This window comes from Sebastes fasciatus, chromosome 22 (genome assembly GCF_043250625.1).
Source record: "Sebastes fasciatus isolate fSebFas1 chromosome 22, fSebFas1.pri, whole genome shotgun sequence".
Classification (NCBI taxonomy): domain Eukaryota; kingdom Metazoa; phylum Chordata; class Actinopteri; order Perciformes; family Sebastidae; genus Sebastes; species Sebastes fasciatus.
This window is the reverse complement of record NC_133816.1, coordinates 1,440,764-1,464,557: the sequence shown is the minus strand read 5'-3', so window position 1 is coordinate 1,464,557 and position 23,794 is coordinate 1,440,764. Positions and strand designations below refer to the sequence as shown.

General features: G+C 40.4%; 1 protein-coding gene across 2 annotated transcripts in view; it reads left to right on the top strand.

Annotated features, from left to right (window-relative positions):
- Window positions 1-14,648: 14,648 nt before the first annotated feature.
- The window catches only part of clcn5b (chloride channel, voltage-sensitive 5b), a 61,586-nt gene continuing 52,440 nt past the window's right edge, over window positions 14,649-23,794 (top strand). The window contains exons 1-2 of one of the 2 annotated variants that reach the window (XM_074623202.1): window positions 14,649-15,103; window positions 16,504-16,656. In XM_074623202.1, the coding sequence (XP_074479303.1) occupies window positions 16,515-16,656 (142 nt within the window). In that variant the 5' untranslated portion in view covers window positions 14,649-15,103; window positions 16,504-16,514. Of the gene's footprint in view, window positions 15,104-15,887; window positions 16,419-16,503; window positions 16,657-23,794 lie in introns of those variants that run through there. The other variant, XM_074623201.1, reaches the window with a different exon arrangement.

Sequence of the window (23,794 nt, the reverse complement as noted above, 5' to 3'; positions counted from 1 at the left end):
GGACACATTTACGTTTAAATGTTCCATATGTATCGTAGATTTGTGACATCACACATGCATAGTACTCCTGACTGCTTGTTTAAACCTTATTAATAATATAAAATAACTGAACATCTTACTTTTTATAATATGGGACCTTTAAGGCATAGAACAGTTAAATAAATTTGACCGTATTTAGGTTTTTCAAATTAACATCAACATAGTAGTAGTCATAGTTCCTCCAATGAAGTCAATGATTTCTCACAGAGATTGACAGAGTAGTAGTAGACACATGGGACACTACAATTGCCAGAAAGTCTTGACAATCAGATTAATCTAACTCTCCTGTGACATCATCCGTGACATGATGGAATGTTGCCATTATGATGTCATAAATGATGATGTCCCATAAACTGTGACATCATAAGTGACATCACGGAACGTCGTCGAAAGTTTACTTATAGAACCCCCGTTATGCCCATCAATCACAGATCAGAAAACAAGTGTTTTTTGACAATGCCACGTGTAGGACGACAGGCCACTCGCTCCGCTCGCCGACAGGGACCGAAGACCGAAGACCGAAGACCGAAGACCGAAGACTCGCAGGTCCTCCACTGTCAGCAGACGGAGGGTTGCCCGACATAGACGCTAGGCAACGCCATTAACCACGAAGGGAAAGCATTAATGCATTAAGCATTAATGCTTTTCATTTGTCTTAGTGTTTTTTTTAGGTAGCATATTTTACTTTATTTAGATTTTTTTAATTAACATTCACATAGTTGTATTCACAGTTCCCTTGATGAAGTCAATGATCTCTGTCATTCAGACTAAACTAACATTCCTGTGACATCATCAGTGGTTTCATCTGTGAGATCATAAATGATCATGTCACATAAACTGTGACCTCATCAGTGACATCACAGTTTGTGGTTGCGTCCAAAATTCCCTACTAACATGCTATTTAGTACGCTAAAACAGTATGTGAGATATTTTAGTAGGTCTGAAACCTTAGTATAAAACCTATAGTACGCAAATTGCATACTATTTCCGGTAAAATATTACAGTATGCAACTTTGAACATTACGGTGGCATAAATATCCCACAATGCAATGCGGTAGTGAAGACAACGTTCATAATAGACGTCGACAGACAGCTCCGTAACATCAATAACACTTCAATTTAACTGTAAATATAACATTTCACTTTTCTCGGTTTAATAAATATTTGAAATTAATTCAGACTTTGCATCTCACAAACCGTCGATTTTAACACATGAGGTTGGCACAGGTTACCATGGTTATGTGTCTCCAACCGGCAAGGGGGAAGTAATGACTTAAATTACTTCTCAGTGTGTCTGAAAGACACATACTACTGTTTATTCACACAAAAGTATGTTGAACTTACTGTTGTACTATCGTACACCTATTGAGTAGTTGTTTTTTTAAATTAACATCAACATAGTAGGAGTCATAGTTCCTCTGATGAAGTCAATGATTTCTGTCATTCAGATTAAACTAACATTCCTGTGACATCGTCATTGAGATCATGGAATGTTGCCTCTGTGACATCATAAATGATAATGTTACATAAACTGCAACATTATCATTGACATCATGGAATGTTGCCTTTGTGAGATCATAAATGATGATGCCACAGGAATGTCTATTCTGCTCTATATGTCAGCATTCTATCAGCTCTATATGATGCTATTGTATTCTACTCTATATCAAAGCATTTGATCAGCAATTGTGATATTCTGTGCCGCTATATATGACAGCATTCTTTTCCGCTCTAATGTCATTGCGACGAATCAAAACGCAATTGTGGATATCTCTAATGTTAATTCCAGATAGTCAAGCTTAGCTATTAAATGTTAAAACAGCTTGCCATAGAATTGTCCAACGCAGACGCTAGGCAATGCCAATAAACATGTAGCCCAATCATCAAAATGACAGTGCCCTTCATTTTTTTAAAGGTCCCATATGTTTACATGCTGTAATGTTAAAAAACAACTTTATTTTCCTCATGCTGTCTGCCTGACTATACCTGTATTCACCCGCTGTCTGAAACGCTCCGTTTTAGTGCATTTCAATGGAACTTCATCATAATTGTGTTGCTAGGCAACAGTTTAGGTCCATGTTTACCTTCTGTCAGCTGATGTCATTCACATACACTGCAACTGGAAATACACTGGGACACATTTACGTTTAAATGTTCCATATGTATCGTAGATTTGTGACATCACACATGCATAGTACTCCTGACTGCTTGTTTAAACCTGCTTAATAATATAAAATAACTGAACATCTTACTTTTTATAATATGGGACCTTTAAGGCATAGAACAGTTCAATAATTTGACCGTATTTAGCTTTTTCAAATTAACATCAACATAGTAGTAGTCATAGTTCCTCCAATGAAGTCAATGATTTCTCACAGAGATTGACAGAGTAGTAGTAGACACATGGGACACTACAATTGCCAGAAAGTCTTGACAATCAGATTAAACTAACTCTCCTGTGACATCATCCGTGACATGATGGAATGTTGCCATTGTGATGTCATAAATGATGATGTCCCTTAAACTGTGACATCATAAGTGACATCACGGAACGTCGTCGAAAGTTTACTTATAGAACCCCCGTTACGCCCATCAATCACAGATCAGAAAACAAGTGTTTTTTGACAATGCCACGCGTAGGACGACAGGCCACTCGCTCCGCTCGCCGACAGGGACCGAAGACCGAAGACCGAAGACTCGCAGGTCCTCCACTGTCAGCAGACGGAGGGTTGCCCGACGCAGACGCTAGGCAACGCCATTAACCACGAAGGGAAAGCATTAATGCATTAAGCATTAATGCATTAAGCATTAATGCTTTTCATTTGTCTTAGTGGTTTTTCTTAGGTAGCATATTTTACTTCATTTAGATTTTTTTTAATTAACATTCACATAGTAGTATTCATGAACATGAAGGGAAAGCATTAATGCATTAAGCATTAATGCTTTTCATTTGTCTTAGTGTTCTTTTTAGGTAATATATTTTACTTTATTTAGATTTTTTTAATTAACATTCACATAGTTGTATTCACAGTTCCCTTGAAGAAGTCAATGTTCTCTGTCATTCAGACTAAACTGACATTCCTGTGACATCATCAGTGGTTTCATCTGTGAGATCATAAATGATCATGTCACATAAACTATGACCTCATCAGTGACATCACAGTTTGTGGTTGCGTCCAAAATTCCATACTAACATGCTATTTAGTACGCTAAAACAGTATGTGAGATATTTTAGTAGGTCTGAAACCTTAGTATAAAACCTATAGTACGCAAATTGCATACTATTTCCGGTAAAATATTACAGTATGCAACTTTGAACATTACGGTGGCATAAATATCCCACAATGCAATGCGGTAGTGAAGACAACGTTCATAATAGACGTCGACAGACAGCTCCGTAACATCAATAACACTTCAATTTAACTGTAAATATAACATTTCACTTTTCTCGGTTTAATAAATATTTGAAATTAATTCAGACTTTGCATCTCACAAACCGTTGATTTTAACACATGAGGTTGGCACAGGTTACCATGGTTATGTGTCTCCAACCGGCAAGGGGGAAGTAATGACTTAAATTACTTCTCAGTGTGTCTGAAAAGACACATACTACTGTTTATTCACACAAAAGTATGTTTAACTTACTATTGTACTATCGTACACCTATTGAGTAGTTGTTTTTTTAAATTAACATCAACATAGTAGGAGTCATAGTTCCTCTGATGAAGTCAATGATTTCTGTCATTCAGATTAAACTAACATTCCTGTGACATCGTCATTGAGATCATGGAATGTTGCCTCTGTGACATCATAAATGATAATGTTACATAAACTGCAACATTATCATTGACATCATAGAATGTTGCCTTTGTGAGATCATAAATGATGATGCCACAAGAATGTCTATTCTGCTCTATATGTCAGCATTCTATCACGCTCTATATGATGCTGTTGTATTCTACTCTACATCAAATTATTTGATCTGCAATTGTGATATTCTGTGCCGCTATATATGACAGCATTCTTTTCCGCTCCAATGTCATTGCGACTAATCAAAGCGCAATTGTGGATATCTCTAATGTTAATTCCAGTTAGTCAAGCTTAGCTATTAAATGTTAAAACAGCTTGCCATAGAATTGTCCAACGCAGACACTAGGCAATGCCAATAAACATGTAGCCCAATCATCAAAATGACAGTGCCCTTCATTTTTTTTAAAGGTCCCATATGTTTACATGCTGTAATGTTAAAAAACAACTTTATTTTCCTCATGCTGTCTGCCTGACTATACCTGTATTCACCCTCTGTCTGAAACGCTCCGTTTTAGTGTATTTCAATGGAACTGCATCATAATTGCGTTGCTAGGCAACAGTTTAGGTCCATGTTTACTTTCTGTCGGCTGATGTCATTCACATACACTGCAACTGGAAATACACTGGGACACATTTACGTTTAAATGTTCCATATGTATTGTAGATTTGTGACATCACACATGCATAGTACTCCTGATTGCTTGTTTAAACCTTATTAATAATATAAAATAACTGAACATCTTACTTTTTATAATATGGGACCTTTAAAGGGACTATTTCTAACTTTTTAAGCGTATAAATGTAGCGGGTCGCCACACATGCGCGCTCGCATATGCGCGTTCGCGTGTGGCCGCTGCCTTTCCTCCTCTGCCTGCCTGCCTTCACTCAGAGAGCGCGCGCGTTCTCAGCTCGCTCCACCTCTAGACGTGAACGCGCGCTCACTCCTCACTGCAGAAGAGTTAGTTTAGCTCTGAGAATATCTAGTGAATGTACAGTGGACGTTTGTGCAGAAATAACTGCTGCAGCTCCTCCAGATCAACAGAGGTTTCCCGTGTCTTGTGAAGTGACGGAGCTCCTCAGCTAGTAACGTTATCGTCTCGTTACCGACCGGGTGCCGGTGTCTCCCTGCTCTCTCCGGCTGCGGGCGGAGAGAGCTGGGGGACACGCTGCAGAGCCCCGCTGCATCAGCCTGCGGTGAGGCAGTAAAAGCCAACACTAAGATCAGATCTAAATCATGTTCATGGAGAGACCTTCGTCTGGTCAGCTAACATTACTGCCAGCAGCTGAAATATAGAGTGATATTGTGGTTTTAGCTGACGTGTGTCGCCTCACTGTTTTGAGCGATGCTCGTTCAGGTATATTTGGAGCGAGCAGGCGCGAGCCCGACGCTGACTGTCGTTGATTTCACGGCCACAGGTGTCGCTGTTAAGAAGCATTTCTGAAAGTTACAAATAGTCCCTTTAAGGCAGTGGTCTCAAACTCAATTTACCTGGGGGCCGCTGGAGGCAGAGTCTGGGTGAGGCTGGGCCGCATCAGGTATTCCACAAAAAAAGCTTTGTTAAAAAAAAAAACAATCTTCTCAAACGTCATTATTAACAGTTCTTTAACTTGAATGGGTTCTTCTGAACATGAACTGTCCTGAACATTAATGGAACATTGAAGAACATGAACGGTTCTTCTGAACATGGCCTCTATTGCGTCTCCCACTTTTCCTGAAATTGTCTGTGCTCGTCACCAACCTTTCTCTTCACTGCAGGCTTTGAAAAAGACATGATTGGGGCTGTGTGACAAGATATATATTCATTCCACTTGGTGTCACTCCGCAATAAAGTTGTGCCTGCTGTGTTTGTGTTGCTCTGCAATTACACCACCAAACCGCTAGTTGGCGGCGGCGTCTCTATGAGTTTCCTTCTTCTTCTTGTACTACAAACAGAAACTGAGGGAGTTGGAGCTAATAACTGTTGAACCACAGAACTTTTACTGACATTACTGCAACGCCGAAAAGAGAAAATATATCTGAGTGGATTTGTGTGAACAAACATTGAAAAGATGGAGGCAGAGAGAAGTAGAACTTTCTGTGGTTGTCCGGGGTCCTGGCCGCTCAGCATCGCTGAGAGACTGGACCAATCACAGCTGTTGCGGTCTGCGTCGCCGCGACGTGTAGTTACATTTCTGGAGAGGTGCACGTCAGGCTACGGCGTCGATTCAACGCAGAAGTATAAATCAAGCTTTAATCAAGCTTATGCGATGTTACACGGGCGCCGCCACAGTTGTTGTGAAATGTTTCTCTGCTTGCATCAAGCCCGGCCGATTGCCCGTCCCCGGGAGCCATATACCCCACTGTGATTGGTAGGTTCGTTCAGCTCGGGCTCGCGCAACAAAGGGACCTTCAACGGCAAACTGCCATTCACATAAAACTCGCGGGCCGAGGGCGCCTGGTTAGCTCAGTTGGAAGAGCGGGCGCCCATGTAACAAGACTTGGTCCTGACCGCGGCGGCCCGGGTTCGAATCCGGCCTGTGGCCCTTTCCGCATCCACTCTCTCTCTCCCCCCTTTCCAAGACTCTATCCACTGTCCTGTCAATAAAAATGAAAAAATGCCCCCAAAAAAAACTTTATAAAAAACTTTATAAAAAAAAAAAAAATTTGCGGGCCGCACTAACATTAAACTTTCATATCAAGGTGGGGGCCACAAAATATCGTCTTGCGGGCCGCAATTGGCCCGCGGGCCGCGAGTTTGAGACCCCTGCTTTAAGGCATAGAACAGTTCAATAATTTGACCGTATTTGGCTTTTTCAAATGAACATCAACATAGTAGTAGTCATAGTTCCTCCAATGAAGTCAATGATTTCTCACAGAGATTGACAGAGTAGTAGTAGACACATGGGACACTACAATTGCCAGAAAGTCTTGACAATCAGATTAAACTAACTCTCCTGTGACATCATCCGTGACATGATGGAATGTTGCCATTGTGATGTCATAAATGATGATGTCCCATAAACTGTGACATCATAAGTGACATCACGGAACGTCGTCGAAAGTTTACTTATAGAACCCCCTTTACGCCCATCAATCACAGATCAGAAAACAAGTGTTTTTTGACAATGCCACGTGTAGGACGACAGGCCACTCGCTCCGCTCGCAGACAGGGACCGAAGACCGAAGACCGAAGACTCGCAGGTCCTCCACTGTCAGCAGACGGAGGGTTGCCCGACGCAGACGCTAGGCAACGCCATTAACCACGAAGGGAAAGCATTAATGCATTAAGCATTAATGCATTAAGCATTAATGCTTTTCATTTGTCTTAGTGGTTTTTCTTAGGTAGCATATTTTACTTTATTTAGATTTTTTTTAATTAACATTCACATAGTAGTATTCATGAACATGAAGGGAAAGCATTAATGCATTAAGCATACTAACATGCTATTTAGTACGCTAAAACAGTATGTGAGATATTTTAGTAGGTCTGAAACCTTAGTATAAAACCTATAGTACGCAAATTGCATACTATTTCCAGTAAAATATTACAGTATGCAACTTTGAACATTACGGTGGCATAAATATTCTACAATGCAATGCGGTAGTGAAGACAACGTTCATAATAGACGTGGACAGACAGCTCCGTAACATCAATAACACTTCAATTTAACTGTAAATATAAGATTTCACTTTGCTCGGTTTAATAAATATTTGAAATTAATTCAGACTTTGCATCTCACAAACCGTCGATTTTAACACATGAGGTTGGCACAGGTTACCATGGTTATGCGTCTCCAACCGGCATGGGGGAAGTAATGACTTAAATTACTTCTCAGTGAGTCCGAAAAGACACATACTACTGTTTATTCACACAAAAGTATGTTGAACTTACTATTGTACTATCGTACACCTATTGAGTAGTTGTTTTTTTAAATTAACATCAACATAGTAGGAGTCATAGTTCCTCTGATGAAGTCAATGATTTCTGTCATTCAGATTAAACTAACATTCCTGTGACATCGTCATTGAGATCATGGAATGTTGCCTCTGTGACATCATAAATGATAATGTTACATAAACTGCAACATTATCATTGACATCATAGAATGTTGCCTTTGTGAGATCATAAATGATGATGCCACAGGAATGTCTATTCTGCTCTATATGTCAGCATTCTATCATGCTCTATATGATGCTATTGTATTCTACTCTATATCAAAGCATTTGATCAGCAATTGTGATATTCTGTGACGCTATATATGACAGCATTCTTTTCCGCTCTAATGTCATTACGACTAATCAAAACGCAATTGTGGATATCTCTAATGTTAATTCCAGATAGTCAAGCTTAGCTATTAAATGTTAAAACAGCTTGCCATAGAATTGTCCAACGCAGACACTAGGCAATGCCAATAAACATGTAGCCCAATCATCAAAATGACAGTGCCAATCATTTCTTTTAAAGGTCCCATATGTTTACATGCTGTAATGTTAAAAAACAACTTTATTTTCCTCATGCTGTCTGCCTGACTATACCTGTATTCACCCTCTGTCTGAAACGCTCCGTTTTAGTGCATTTCAATGGATCTGCAACATAAATGCGTTGCTAGGCAACAGTTTAGGTCCATGTTTACTATTTGTCAGCTGATGTCATTCACATACACTGCAACTGGAAATACACTGGGACACATTTACGTTTAAATGTTCCATATATCGTAGATTTGTGACATCACACATGCGTAGTACTCCTGACTGCTTGTTTAAACCTTATTAATAATATAAAATAACTGAACATCTCACTTTTTATAATATGGGACCTTTAAGGCATAGAACAGTTCAATAAATTTGACCGTATTTAGGTTTTTCAAATTAACATCAACATAGTAGTAGTCATAGTTCCTCCAATGAAGTCAATGATTTCTCACAGAGATTGACAGAGTAGTAGTAGACACATGAGACACTACAATTGCCAGAAAGTCTTGACAATCAGATTAAACTAACTCTCCTGTGACATCATCAGTGACATGATGGAATGTTGCCATTGTGATGTCATAAATGATGATGTCCCATAAACTGTGACATCATAAGTGACATCACGGAACGTCGTCGAAAGTTTACTTATAGAACCCCCGTTACGCCCATCAATCACAGATCAGAAAACAAGTGTTTTTTGACAATGCCACGCGTAGGACGACAGGCCACTCGCTCCGCTCGCAGACAGGGACCGAAGACCGAAGACCGAAGACTCGCAGGTCCTCCACTGTCAGCAGACGGGGGGTTGCCCGACGCAGACGCTAGGCAACGCCATAAACCACGAAGGGAAAGCATTAATGCATTAAGCATTAATGCTTTTCATTTGTCTTAGTGGTTTTTCTTAGGTAGTATATTTTACTTTATTTAGATTTTTTTAATCAACATTCACATAGTAGTATTCATGAACATGAAGGGTAAGCATTAATGCACTAAGCAAATAATGCTTCAGTGTTTTTTTTTAGGTAATATATTTTACTGTATTTAGATTTTTTTTAGGTCGAACAACACTCACATAAGTTCTGCTCTATTTAGTTGTTTTTTTTAAATTAACATTCACATAGTTGTATTCACATTTCCCTTGATGAAGTCAATGATCTCTGTCATTCAGACTAAACTGACATTCCTGTGACATCATCAGTGGTTTCATCTGTGAGATCATAAATGATCATGTCACATAAACTGTGACCTCATTAGTGAACTAAACTTAATGTGCACTTTATAAATGATTATTTTCTCACACACTATGAACGTTTTTTAACGTTACTATGGTCATTCGTGTAACTGGATGTATGTTTGATAGTGGATGGAGTCTGAGCGAGGTGAACGGCGTTACCACGGTTTTGCACTTGGCGACACACGTTACCTCAGTCTTGGAAAGGGAGGAGTGAGTGGGGGGGTTCTCCGTTGGTTGCAATCTGCAACCACACCACTAGATGTAGACAAATCCTACACACTGTCCCTTTAAGTAAAAGTACTTACGTACTAGCATCGAAATATACAAGTATTAATATAAAAATTCTCATCATGCAGAATGGCCCATTTCAGAATAATATTTAAGCATCACTAATGTTGCAGCTAATTCCAACTGCTTTATATAATGCCAGGCAGCTTTATCTATAATACTTTATCATTTATTAGTTGATTTATATTTTGTATTAAAGGTCCCACATCATGTTCATTTTCAGGTTCATATTTGTATTTTGTGTTTCTACTAGAGGTTGTTTACATACTTAAATGTTTAAAAAAAACATTATTTTCCTCACATTGTCTGCTTGACTATATCTGTATTCACCCTCTGTCTGAAACGCTCCGTTTTAGTACATTTCAGTGGAATTGCGTTGCTAGGCAACAGCTTGGGTCCATGTTTACTTGTAAGATATTAGGCAAGATTTATACTTTCTGTTTAAAAGGTGTTGTGACATTAAGTCGAAATCTTTACTCTGTTTTAAAATTATGATAAAGGCAAATTTTATGTCAAAATGATGAAATTCAGGTTTTGACTTCCAATTAAAAGAAATCCTAATTATGAGAGAACTATGAGACTTTTTAAATAGAGATTATAAGATACAAAGCAAATGTTTGACTCATGAAGTCAAAGTTGTAAAAAACTTATTTTTTAGCAAGTGTTTCACAGCAAGAAAATTATGTTTATTGTCATTTATATTTCATTACTTCTACCTTTCTTCTGGTTCATGTTATTTTCTTCCATAATAAATATGTGATACCAGCAAAGGATGATTAGTCAATTGTTGGGAGGAACCTAGGGAGCTGAAAATATGTATTACTTCACAAGAAACTGACATTTTTCTGTATCAAAAACATGATAAAAGCCTGTTTTGTATAAGAAATGAATTTTTCTTGACATCCCACCCTGAACTAGTTTCACATCCTCCTCTGGGGATGGAAGGGGCGGCGGAATAATGTTATTTTAGACGATAACACATGTGGATCCGTCAACTGAGTGGTACTTTTAGAGCCGGAGCCATTAATAAAAACTGAAAAGTAGTCTGTGGTTGCTGCTCTGTGGAAATAATAAAGAAAACAGCTGTCGTAGAAGAAATGAAGAATCTGTGTTTTTGGGGGAAGCGAGGGAGTGCATTCTTCTGACTGACCCAGATTGAAGAACAGAGGGCTGATGGGGAGGTAAGGAGAGCTGGAAACAAAGAGAGGAAACATGGTCAGAGGGCCAAGTGACCCACATCTAAGAACATGAGGAGTAAAGCAGCTATGTGGGTAAAAAGAAGGTATAAAATGACGGAGAAATCAGAGAAAGAAGGATTTAAAACGTTGAATGAAAGAGTTTATATTGATGAAAGAGAAGGAAGTGAAGAGAAGAGAAACAGGCCCCATCGTGGGAGGCAGGGTGGAGACATGTTTACGCTGGGCTGAGCAGGGGAGAAAAAGAAGAAGATGAATGAGTGGGAGGTGTGCAGAGAGGAACAAGGCATCATGGGAAGTAATGAAGGACGAGAGGTTGCAACGATTAATCAGAGCTACAGACATAAACCAGGATAGCATTATGCTGTCTGCACCCGTGCATAGTAAACTTGGGGATATTTTCTCCATTAAATGCCCCACTTTTGCTCAAAAGGAGCCCTGATTCATTTTTGGCAGATGACCACAAGGTGTCGCCCTTTAACTGGTTTTATTTAAATGGTCCTTTACAAACAAATCATTACAGCAAAACACTGAAAACAGAGTCAAACCTTTTTTTCTCTGTGATCATTGTTCAGATACTAATGTCTGTTTCATACTATTCTCATTATTTTAGCATCTTCCATGAGAAACTAAGCTTTTCTTTTGGATCTACTACCTCTACAACCTTTTGTTTTTGTATGTAATTTAACTCACACAACTGACACAATCGTGTGCATTAATACCAACATAATGTCTGGTTTCCAGGTGTAGTGTGGAGATAATCTTCCCTCCTGAGCATTTCATGTCACACAATTTTCAGTATCAAACCCAGTTTTTCTTTTTTTAATTCTTTAAATGACTGTAAAATAAAATAATAATGTAATTAATTTAACTTAATCTTTTATTTTTATAAAAAAAAGGTTATATATGAAAAGTTTGTTATAGCAAATCTAATGTTCCTGCTCATAAAAAATATGATACAAACTAATCTTTTCTTTTAGATCTACTACCGATATAACCTCTTTCTTGGCTTGTGATATAAATGACTATATATATATATATATATATATAAATTTAAATCTCTAACTCTCATAACTGACACAATCTTGTACATTAATACCAACATAATGTCTGGTTTCCAGGTGTAGTGTGAAGGTACCCTTCCCTCCTAAGCATTTCATTTCACACATTTTTGTTTTGTTTTGCTTGTTTAAATAACTGTAGAAAAAAATAATCATATAATATTAAAGGGACTATTTGTAACTTTCAGAAATGCTTGTTAACAGCGACACCTGTGGCCGTTAAGTCAACGAAAATCAGCGTCCTGTTGCTCGCGCTTGCTCGCTCTAAATAGATATGAATGAGCATCGCTCAAAACAGTGAGGCGACACACGTCAGCTAAAAGCACAATATCACTCTATATTTCAGCTGCTTGGCAGTAATGTTAGCTGACCAGACGAAGGTCTCTCCATGAATCAATGCTGATACTAGTGTTGGCTTTTCCCGCCTCAGCCTCCCGACCGCGGTCGGAGGGAACAGGGGAGACACCGGAGTTTTGGTTGGAGACGATAACGTTTCTCTCTGAGGAGCCCCGTCACTTCACAAGACACGGGAAACCTCTGTTGGTCTGGAGGAGCTGCAGCAGTTATTTCTGCACAAACATCCACTAGATATTCTCAGAGCTACGAAGTCTTCTGCAGTGTGGAGTGAGCGCGCGTTCACGTGTAGAGGTGGAGCGAGACAGCGAGAACGCGCGCGGTGTGTGAGTGAAAGCGAGCAGGCAGAGGAGGAGAGACTCCGGCCACACGAGAGCGTGCATACGCGAGCGCGCATGGGATCCCGACCCGGTACATTTATACGCTTAATAAGTTACAAACAGTCCCTTTAATTAAATTAACTTTTTTGTATTTTTATAAAAAACTGTTTGTATGAAAAGTCTCTGTCTCTATATATACTGGAAAAAGAAAGTTCGGAAACTTGTGTTTGGTGGATTATTTCTCTGTTGTTACAATGCTAATGGTCATTGTATTTTACATGGTTGGAAAGCCTGTTTATTTACCTTCACAATGATGTCCAACTTGTAAGGATCATGCATTTGTGGGATGAGCAGCACAGCTGATTATGTGGGTAGCGCCCAAGAAAAATTTGCCAAAATGCTCTGCCAATGGTAAACAGTCTATTCTAATAAGGCTACCAGGAAGCCTGCAATGACTGCCCTTCACCGTTAGGCCCGTTTGCGCTGGTGTCGACAACACAGACAATGTAACCTGAACATGTGGGGGAATGTCATGTTCAGTGATGAGTCCAGGTTCTGTCTGCCAAAGTTGGATGGCAGGGTCAAAGTATGGAGACGACGTGGAGAACGCTATGCTGATTGTTGCACCGATGGAGTAACAGCTTTTGGTGGGGGCAGTGTCATGGTGTGGGGGGGCATCTCCCTCACTGGTAAAACAAGGCTTGTCATCATTGAAGGCCATCTCAATGCAGTGAGATATCGGGATGAGATTCTGCAGCCAGTGGCGATCCCATATCTCCACAATCTGGCACCTAACTTCATCCTCCAAGTTGACAACGCTCACCCCCACAGAGCCAGGGTTATCACAGACTACCTCCACAATGTGGGAGTAGAGAGAATGGAACGGCCTGCCAAGAGTCCAGACCTCAACCCAATTCAACACTTGTAGGATCAGCTTGTACGTGTTAGAGTGACCAACACAACCTCGCTGGCTGACCTGCAATGAATCCTGGTTGAGGAATGGAATGCCATCCCACAGCAACGTGTGACCAGGTTGGTGACCAGCATGAGGAGGAGGTGCCAGGCTGTTGTGGCTGCGTATGGATCTTCCACCGCTACCGAGGCTCCTGATGGTGTATTAAATGAATAAAGTGTAAAATAGCTAATATGTCTTGTTTGTTCCTTGTTACTGATAGAGTTCAATCATCCAATCCACCAAACAACTCAAAACAAGAGTCAACACCAACAGGAAAATACACTGTTTACCATTGACGGAGCATTTTGGAAAATTTTTCTTGGGCGCTCCCCACATAATCAGCTGTGCTGCTTATCCCACAAATGCATGATCCTTACAAGTTGGACATCATTGTGAAGGTAAATAAACAGGCTTTCCAACCATGTAAAATACAATGACCATTAGTACTGTAACAACAGAGAAATAATCCATCAAACACAAGTTTCCAAACTTTCTTTTTCCAGTTTATATATATATATGAAAAGCACATCTTATTCATAAAAATATGCTATTAAATACAGTAATATTTATTGCCGTGAAAATAACAGATGACCGATTAGTCGAACTGCTCCACTGACCCAGTTGGAGAAGCTCGATAGATCTTGACTTGACTGATTTTCCTGGCGTTCCGTTGATCACGTAAAAGTAGCGGCAATAAGACAGGTTAACCGGAAATTGAGTGATTTGGCCTTCAAAGTAAAACGACACAATTTGATGTCTTGAAAAACACAAACACAATTTTTGAACACAATTGTACATGTGACATATATACATATACATATAAAATCCCCATGTGATCAAACTCTGACTATAAAATCGTTAAATGTGTCATGTTATAAAATCACTAATGATTTCATACGGTGGCTTCACCTAATGCCTAAACGGAAGTTGTAGCTAAATCTAGCTAGCTTGGCGCTGGCTTGGTGTTTTTCAGTTTTTAGTGGTAAAAACAGCTCGCGCTGCAGCTGATTCAACACTGCCTCGTTATTCTGGGGATCTAACCGAGTTAATAGTCTACTATGGCATCATTCAGCACACCTCCTATAGTTTAAAACGGTCGATTATGGGACGGAGAATGACGCAGGATTTCCACGGAGCAGCCGCTGCGGAGTTTACTGTTGACATTAACAGCCTCCAGTAGGAGACGTCCAGCAAGAGACAGAGACGTCCAGTAGGAGACGTCTAGTAGGAGACAGAGACGTCCAGTAGAAGACAGACGTCCACTAGGAGACGTCCAGTAGGAGACAGAGACGTCCAGTAGAAGACAGACGTCCACTAGGAGACGTCGGCGGGCCAATCCGAGTCACAAGACTTGTCCCCTGAGCTGCTGGCCGTCTGCTCTGTTTCTCTCCAGGTAAAGTCAGGCCTTAAGTTACTATCTTCCTTTATTTATTTACGTAGAAGAAGACGCGCACATAGAAGTGTGTAGAGCGGTAAGTTAGCTCAACGGGTCTATCGGAGTGTCGCGAAAGTAACGGCGTCATGTAGCTAGCTAGGCTTAACATCATGTTGTCGTCGTTAGCCGCAGTGGGTTGACTAGTGACGCGGTGCTGGTGGCTAGTAGTCTGGTAGTCTAGTAGTCTGGTGGCTAGTAGTCTGGTGGCTAGTAGTCTAGTAGTCTAGTAGTCTGGTAGTCTAGTAGTCTGGTGGCTAGTAGTCTAGTAGTCTAGTAGTCTGGTAGTCTAGTAGTCTGGTGGCTAGTAGTCTAGTAGTCTAGTAGTCTGGTAGTCTAGTAGTCTGGTGTCTAGTCTGGTTTTCTAGTAGTCTGGTGTCTAGTAGTCTAGTAGTCTAGTAGTCTAGTAGTCTGGTAGTCTAGTAGTCTGGTGTCTAGTCTGGTGTCTAGTAGTCTGGTAGTCTGGTAGTCTAGTAGTCTGGTGTCTAGTCTGGTGTCTAGTAGTCTGGTGGCTAGTAGTCTAGTAGTCTAGTAGTCTGGTAGTCTAGTAGTCTGGTGTCTAGTCTGGTGTCTAGTAGTCTGGTGGCTAGTAGTCTAGTAGTCTAGTAGTCTGGTAGTCTAGTAGTCTGGTAGTCTAGTAGTCTGGTGGCTAGTAGTCTAGTAGTCTGGTAGTCTGGTAGTCTAGTAGTCTGGTGTCTAGTCTGGTGTCTAGTAGTCTGGTGTCAGCCTGTCAGATCTATGAGAACAGAGGAAGAGCGGAACTGGTTGCTTTGCTTAAACTTCCCTGTAACCGGAGACGTGCTGTCATTACTGGCTGAGATGACCCGGGAGATAGGAGCAGCTGTAGATGAACCGGGAGATAGGAGCAGCTGTAGATGAACCGGGAGAAAGGAGCAGCAGTAGGTGAACCGGGAGATAGGAGCAGCTGTAGGTGAACCGGGAGATAGGAGCAGCTGTAGATGAACCGGGAGATAGGAGCAGCTGTAGATGAACCGGGAGATAGGAGCAGCTGTAGATGAACCGGGAGATAGGAGCAGCTGTAGATGAACCGGGAGATAGGAGCAGCTGTAGGTGAACCGGGAGATAGGAGCAGCTGTAGGTGAACCGGGAGATGGGAGCAGCTCTAGTTGTCCCAGGCGGCTGTTTCTCAAGAACCCGCAGTTAGTTTGATGAAGTCCAGCTAGTTGGACTTAAGGAGGCTGTGTGGTGAAGAAGGCCACCATGTTTCAGTTCTTAGTGAGCTTGTATGGTAAATATGCGGCGGACAGTGACAGAGGTAATATTCATCTTGTTGGGGTTCAGTCCCAGAAGCTGTCTTGAGCTGTTTGCTAAACGGACTCTGTCCTGTGTGTTGGGAGCAGGATCTGAAGGGATGGAAAACCCCGGATACCGCACCGGGAGCTTTGACAGCCTTCATCACCCCAACAGTGACGATGATGATGACGAGATGGTGGACATTGCAGGAGCCACACTGGACTTCTCCACCACGGACGACGACCCCCCTCTCAGCTCAGGTAACTGCTCAAACATGGTTTTAATAAGGCGAGATCCAGTTAGTCCTGTTCAACCCATTCAGGATGCAAACAGAGACATAGAAATGTTCCTGTGGTTGCACATACAGTATGTTGCAGGAAGAGTATGGGGATGCCATCAAAAACATCATACATACAGTGGTGGAAGAAGTACTCTTTACTTAAAGGGACTGTATATAACTTTTTACACATATTTTAATTATTTTTATTGCTACTGCGTGAACAGGTTGTAACCTAAAAATGAGACCGTCCGCGACTTTTTGAGTTTCCTCTATCAGCCTGTAGACTGCTTTTAATGTGATGAACCCGGGCCGGGAAAATCCAACGGACGTGATGTCATGCACCCTCGCTAGTGCCTTTATTTTCAGCTCCGCTTACAGAACTAACAGTGTGCAACCACAGCTAATGTTTGATTATAAATGAAGTCCACTAATGCCAATAAACGACCAGCCCCTACTACAACTCAGACTCCAACACAAACTCCACGAAAGCACGAAAACAACAAAGTTCTATCTGGTGAAGCCCGTCTGTGAAACAGGAATGTGACCGACGTCAGGGAGAAAACTAGGATCATCATCAGCCGGGCCTTCGATTCATGGTGGGACCTTCGTCTACCTTCGTGTTACTGTTAACAAGACATTTCTGATTCTTACATCAAGTGCCTTTAAGTTAAAGTACAAATACCATATTTGAAGTAAAAGTCTTGAATTCAAAACGATACGTAAGTAAAAGTACAAAAGTTTTATCAGTAAAATGTAATTTAAGTATTAAAGTAAAAGTAGTCATTATACAGAATGGCTCCTTTACACATTCTTCTGTTTTTATCACAAATAGACGTTTTTAATGTTCGTCAATGTGGAGTGTGTGTGTTGATAGTTTGTGTACTGCTGGGTAGGGCTGCACGGTTATCACCAAAATGATAATCACCATTATTATGATCAATGTTGAGATCACGATTATTTATCACGATTATTCATTGGTTTTAGGGACAACATATTTTTATTTCACTTTAACATTTAAACTAAATAGAGCACTGCTTTCACTTTCACATTGTGCTACATTATATTCCTGCTAATTAACAAATCTTTGCATCAAAATTAGACTTCAAATAAGGATCTTCTTCTCCTGAATTCAATGCATTTTCTTTTTGTCCATCTGCTCATATTACTTTTCTAGTACTGCATCATATCCTATATTGTGATCATTTAAAAAGTAACTAGAAGTGTCAAATAAATATAGAGGTTTAAAAAGTACAATATTTCCTCTGAGATGTAGTGGAGTAGAAGTAGGAAGTAGCATAAAATGGAAAGTAAAGTACAAGTATTTCAAAATTGTGCTCAAGTACAGTACTTGAGTAAATGTACTCAGTTACATTCCACCTCTGCATAAAATAGACATCAAGACCTTGTAGGCATCTTAATATAAGTTTATTAACTGTTTAAAATGAATTAAACAACTCAAGCCGACACATTAGGAGTGTCTGGGAGCCCCTAGAAGTCAGTGAACTTCATCAACTAATCTACAAGTAAAATCTGGGGTGACCTACAGTAGAGGTTTAAGGCACTGACCATTTAATCACGAAAAGGTGTATAAATGGCCCGATAATGCGCAAGGCGTGCAATAAGTACGCCTTTACTGATTTTCATGTGTCACGTGTAGGCCGTGTATCCTGTACTGACAGCAGTGTAAACGCATCCGCGTTGCAGACGTTTGTTTGGCTTACAAATGACACTTGAAAAGGCTAAAATGCGTACTCATGACACGCAGAATGTCCGTGTGATGTCGTGGTATTCATACACCTTCCTGTGAGACTGCGTTGAATCACAACATCTCTGGTTCAACTCCAGCTGTTGCATTTCATACCTCATCTATATATCTCTCATTTCCTGCTCTCTACTATCTACTGTCTAAAAAAGACAACATGTCTTTTACTTACTAATTATCCGTCTTATATTACCTGCTATCTTAGGTAATATAATATCTTTTATTACCAGTTCTGTCACTCATCGTAATGGCCCTCTTGTTTGAGCTGGTATAAAATTCAGTTACAGGTAGCAGTAAAGATCTCTTCAAACATCATAAAACTTGGCTTCCTTTGTTTGAACGGAGAAATTTGAGTCCTCAATTAAGCTTTGTGTTTTTGGATTGCTGCCGAGTTGTTGATATTAAGAGTATTTCTGAAGCAGTGGTAGGATATTTAAGCATTAATAACCGAGCTCATTTCTACAGTCCAGTATGTGTCTGTTACAGCCCTGAAGTCCACCGTTAAGTTATATCTGTAATCGCGTGTGTGTCACATGCTCCCAGTGAGTCGTGGTCATACATGTGAATAATCATGTTCTCTCTCACACACACGTGGAAACAAACAGTACAGTATCAACTAGATCTACTGTGTTGTTCTTTGGCTTCACATCAGAACATAAAGCAACCGTTAGAGTGAGTTCTAGTACTGGTGGTGTTGGTGGGAGTAGCTGGGTGAGTCCTGGCTGTTTCTGCACCAGACTGCCCGGTTACTGATGATGTCAGTGACGCTCCTTTAGTACAACAAGCTCCAAGTGGCTGGATATGACTTGTTGCTGTATTATAACTTTTACTGCACAGAGTTAATGATTGATGGCTGCTTTGCTTATGTCATCATAACATGTCAGTGTGCCTCAAGTTAGATAATCAGAACAAAAGATCCAGAAGAAATGTCAAGTGAAGGATTAATATATTAGCAGAGCTTTTTAAAGTCTGCAGCTCCAGGTCAGGTTATTGCTGAGTCATTGGTATTGATTAACTCAACACAGCTTCACAGAGCAAGATTAAAACATCACAGACAAACAAAAGAAAAAGAATAGACAATAAATTGAATTTTTCAAGACTAAAAAAATTACAAGAATAAAAAGTTAAAATGAGTTAAAGTCACTAGAATAAATAGGCTCAAGAGATGGTATGATTAAACAGCACCATAAATTGCATTTATATAACCACAATAACACAAAAACCCCTTTTCCACATTTTTCAGGGTGATGGTATCATAAAATGTCGACAGACATTCAAAGCTTCATTTGAAAACCTCAACACTATTTTGTGAGATCAATATTCATATTGTTGTGTGACGTATCAACAGAATTATGACATTGATGTCCGAGAAAATCCATGTGTTTGTGGTTGCTTTGTTTTTATTGGCGTCCGATATTCGCAGAAATTGAAACAGCTGTATTTCACAACACTGCGTTGTGAAATAGGAAAGTTTTGGATTCGGTGTAGATAGGCTGATAGAGATAGAGGGGTTTGATTTATTTAAATTGCCGTGTGATTCATTCGCACAAGTTCTTTGCGTTTGGTCTGAAAAGTCTTCAATCTAAAAAGATGTCTTACGGTTTCTTGAACAAGTTTAACAACCTCATTAACCTCTTGCAGATGTGTTATGGTCCATTTGAGCTGTGGATATGTTTAAATCCTCCTTAAAATCCCTAAAAGTTCTTAAAAACAGCAGGATCTTATTTTTGCAGTCGCAGAATTGAAGAAAAGCATGTTCTTTCAGAAGTTAACTAAACAATGAAGCATGATAACATGTTATCAGTTTATGCCAATGTTAGCCATAGATATAAACAGATATTATATATTCAGGGTTGCCCCCTCGTAGTCGATTAGTCGACTAATCGGTCGTTTTGGTCTTAGTCGATTAAGATTTCTTTGGTTGATTAGTCGTTTTTTATGCTTTTTTCATGCTGAATGACTTATTTCCAAGAAAGAGCACATCTCTGATAAACACCAGAATTAACGTGGTGCTTTTGTGTGATTCTTTGTGGACAAACTCAGTTTCACAGAACAAAATGGTATGAGAGTTAGTGGACTAAGAGTTTCATTGGGTGGAGGACAGCCCTAATCCCATTTCTGGGTCTTCTTTACCTCGTCTAAACAGAAAGATATCCAGACTGAGGCCTGACGCTGGTGCAGTCTGTTCTTCCAGATGTTTTCATACAAACATCCTGAGAGTCTAAATTATTCCTTACATGGAAAAACTGTGTAAACTGTTATCAATAACCGTGGCCTTGTTTGTAAAGATGCATGTTTAAACATTAATGTTTCCTCTTCCACTAATGTGATTTCATGTAGATAGGGAATCACAAGTTTTTTTCAGCACATTAAAAGCAATTTGAATGACATTCAAAAGTGCAATGGAAAATGTAGGTTACGTCTGAAATTACATACTAACATCCTATTTAGTATGTCTGAATATGTATATGTCTTAGTATGAAACCAATAGTACACAAATTGTATACTTTTTCCAGTGAAAGATTACAGTATGCAAATCCTGGACTCTACGCTGGCATAAATATCCCACAATGCAATGCTCATAACAGACAGACAGCTCAGTAACGCTTCAGTTTAAGTGTAAGTATAAGATTCCACCTTGCTATAGGCGTAATATTGTTTTTAAATTAGTTCAGACTTTGATTCTCACAGATTGTTTGGTCACATGATGTTGGTATGGGTTACGTGGTAATTACAGCTCAGTGCGTCCGATACATACAATACAATACGGTACAATACATACTACTGTTTATTCACACAAAAGTATGTCGAAAGATAGTACACATATTGAGTATGTAGTGCGTAGTATGTGATTTTGGACACAGCCGTAGCAAAGAGTTTAGAAGCAAATAGACAAAACAGTTTTTTTGACAACAGCCACTGCCTCCATTTTGGACTGAAAGCACTTATTATATTTATAATATTTTATTGTTCAACACAGGCCATTTCGGTAGAATATGACAATAGAATAGAAATAATTTGTTTTACTTTTGTACAGCACTTTATAGGCGGACGTTTTACTGGCGTCCGGTATCAGTCCTTTTCTTCACAACAACATCTTTACCAAAATAAGACCAAAAAGAAGATTACTTCTAACTTTCAGGACAAGTGAAAAAAAACCTCAGACTGATATCAGCTGCCTGGTTACTAGTGATGTCACTGTGACATCAGCAGCACCACATCCTCCCCACCAGTTGGAACAGAGCGATAAGACTGTGCCAACAGGAAGGAAGTCAGGATGAGGAGATTTTCTCTCAATGGATGGAGCTTCTGTTGGGTTGAACTGTGTGTTTCCAGTGTGTCAGCCTCTTTAGGGGGAGTGAAGAAGCACAGCCTTGTTTTAAAACTGACAGCAATGTACTTTTAAAATTACACAGTGGTTTGTGAAAGAAAATCATAACCCATAAGTGAGTGTGTATGTGTGTAGTGATTCAGTTCAAGCTAAATCAGCAAAACTGGAGTTTCCGTCTGATAGCAGTGCTTCGCCGCTTGGCCTCAGACTGATTATAATAGCGCGTCAGGCTCCGGGGAAATCGGGAGGATTTCAGCAGTGAGGCAGGGTTAATTTCACCCTTCGCCGCCGTGCAGAGTCGATCATTAAAGTTCTGGATGACAGCAGCGGTTTTATCTGTGGTGGCAGATGTTGCTGTGCAGCACATATAAGTGAATAATCTCCAGGTTGCATCCTAAACAGGTAAAAGCATCTTTTTATGACCCTTTAGATTAACATGGTCTCATCTTATTTCCTGCCTTTTTAGTATTTCAACTTCCTGCTTTTCTCTTCCCCTTGAGGCAGTGGAAAGTGCCGTCCCTAACTGCTTATTAGCGAGTACTTGAACTTGTTGCCAAGCAAGTCCTCTTAAAAGCCATTCTTAGTGCTGTCGTGATCGCTTAGCCTGGTGTAACCTGTTGCTCAGGGACTCATTAGCCTCCAATGTTTATAGAAGGGCGTTTGAGCCTGGGAGCGGTTGTTAGTCCAAATACTGGCCTGGGAGTAATATCAAGGTACTCTGATCCCTCTGTCAACAACTCATGTACAAGGAAAGTGTTCTCGAGCAAAGCAGTATTCCTCCCAAATGCTCCTGTTGCGTTGTGTTTGCAGTATTAACACAAACCGTCTTCAACAGATGAAGGCCCAATCTCCACACTCTTCAGGGCTGTCCTGCTGTCAAATCATCAAGTCCTTGAGGACTCTCTCGCAGACATTTTTAGCCCTTATGAACACTTTCCGTGAGTTTACATTTCTGCAGACTTTGCCTCAGGGAATTACCCACAATTCATAGCGTTGTGTGACGTCAAACACGGGGTTACCACAGTTACCAAGGGAAGCCCGTAGGCGTAAAAAACAAAAGGTAAACAAAGAGGACGCCACATGGGTGTTCAGCCAGGCATATATATATTTACACAGAAACATTAACATTAAGGATTTAAGATGGTGCATCAAAAGCACATGAAATCAGAGGAATGCAGCATTAGACTATATTACACACCTGGTTTATTCATCAACCAGCTCTTTTCATTTTGCTTAATGAAGTTTGACAAAAACAAAAAGTTTTTTTGACAGTTACCTCTCGTCTCATAAAGCTGGGGGGAGGGGGGACACCAACCCGACATCAGAGAACTAGCGGCAACGAAGGCCGCCTGTTGTGTCGCTTTACGTCACCTTTGTTTTAGCCGACAAGTTGCACCCGAACACACCACAAAGACTACAGCTGACAGCCAACTACCACGGACGTTCTGGGCCTGAGTGAGATGAAGATGTAAAATGAGAAGAGCCTTCTGTGTTTTTCCTCTTGACTTTACTCGTTGGCTTGCTTTCCTCACGTACGTTTCTCTTCTCGTGCACTGATTCGTTTAAGCTGAACAGCCAATCAGAGTGATTTCCTTCACCGACGGGCTCAGCCGTCGATTCAACATGCTGAATCAGCCAAAAAACCTCCAGCACGGGCAGACTAGAGCCGACAGGGCAGGACACACCACAAAAACTAGGCCGACAGACTTTCACCAACGGCCCAAAACAGGCAGTAAAAAGCGTAAAATAAAAACCAAAAATTGGCGTCGTCAAGGTAACGTGATATGTCCCATTCATATTTATACCATTTCAAACCCTCGCAGCCTCTCACACTCAACCATTTACCAGGTGACATCAGTCCAGTCCCTGAAGGTCCAGGGCTGAAGGCCTCAGGGGGGACATTGGGACCGGGCCTAAGGCATCATAACAATCACTCAGCTAATGTTTAGGGATCAGATGAATGGAACAGATGTTTTGGCATTGTGCTTTTCATTCCTTGTAATTCCATCTGTCCAATATGGTGTG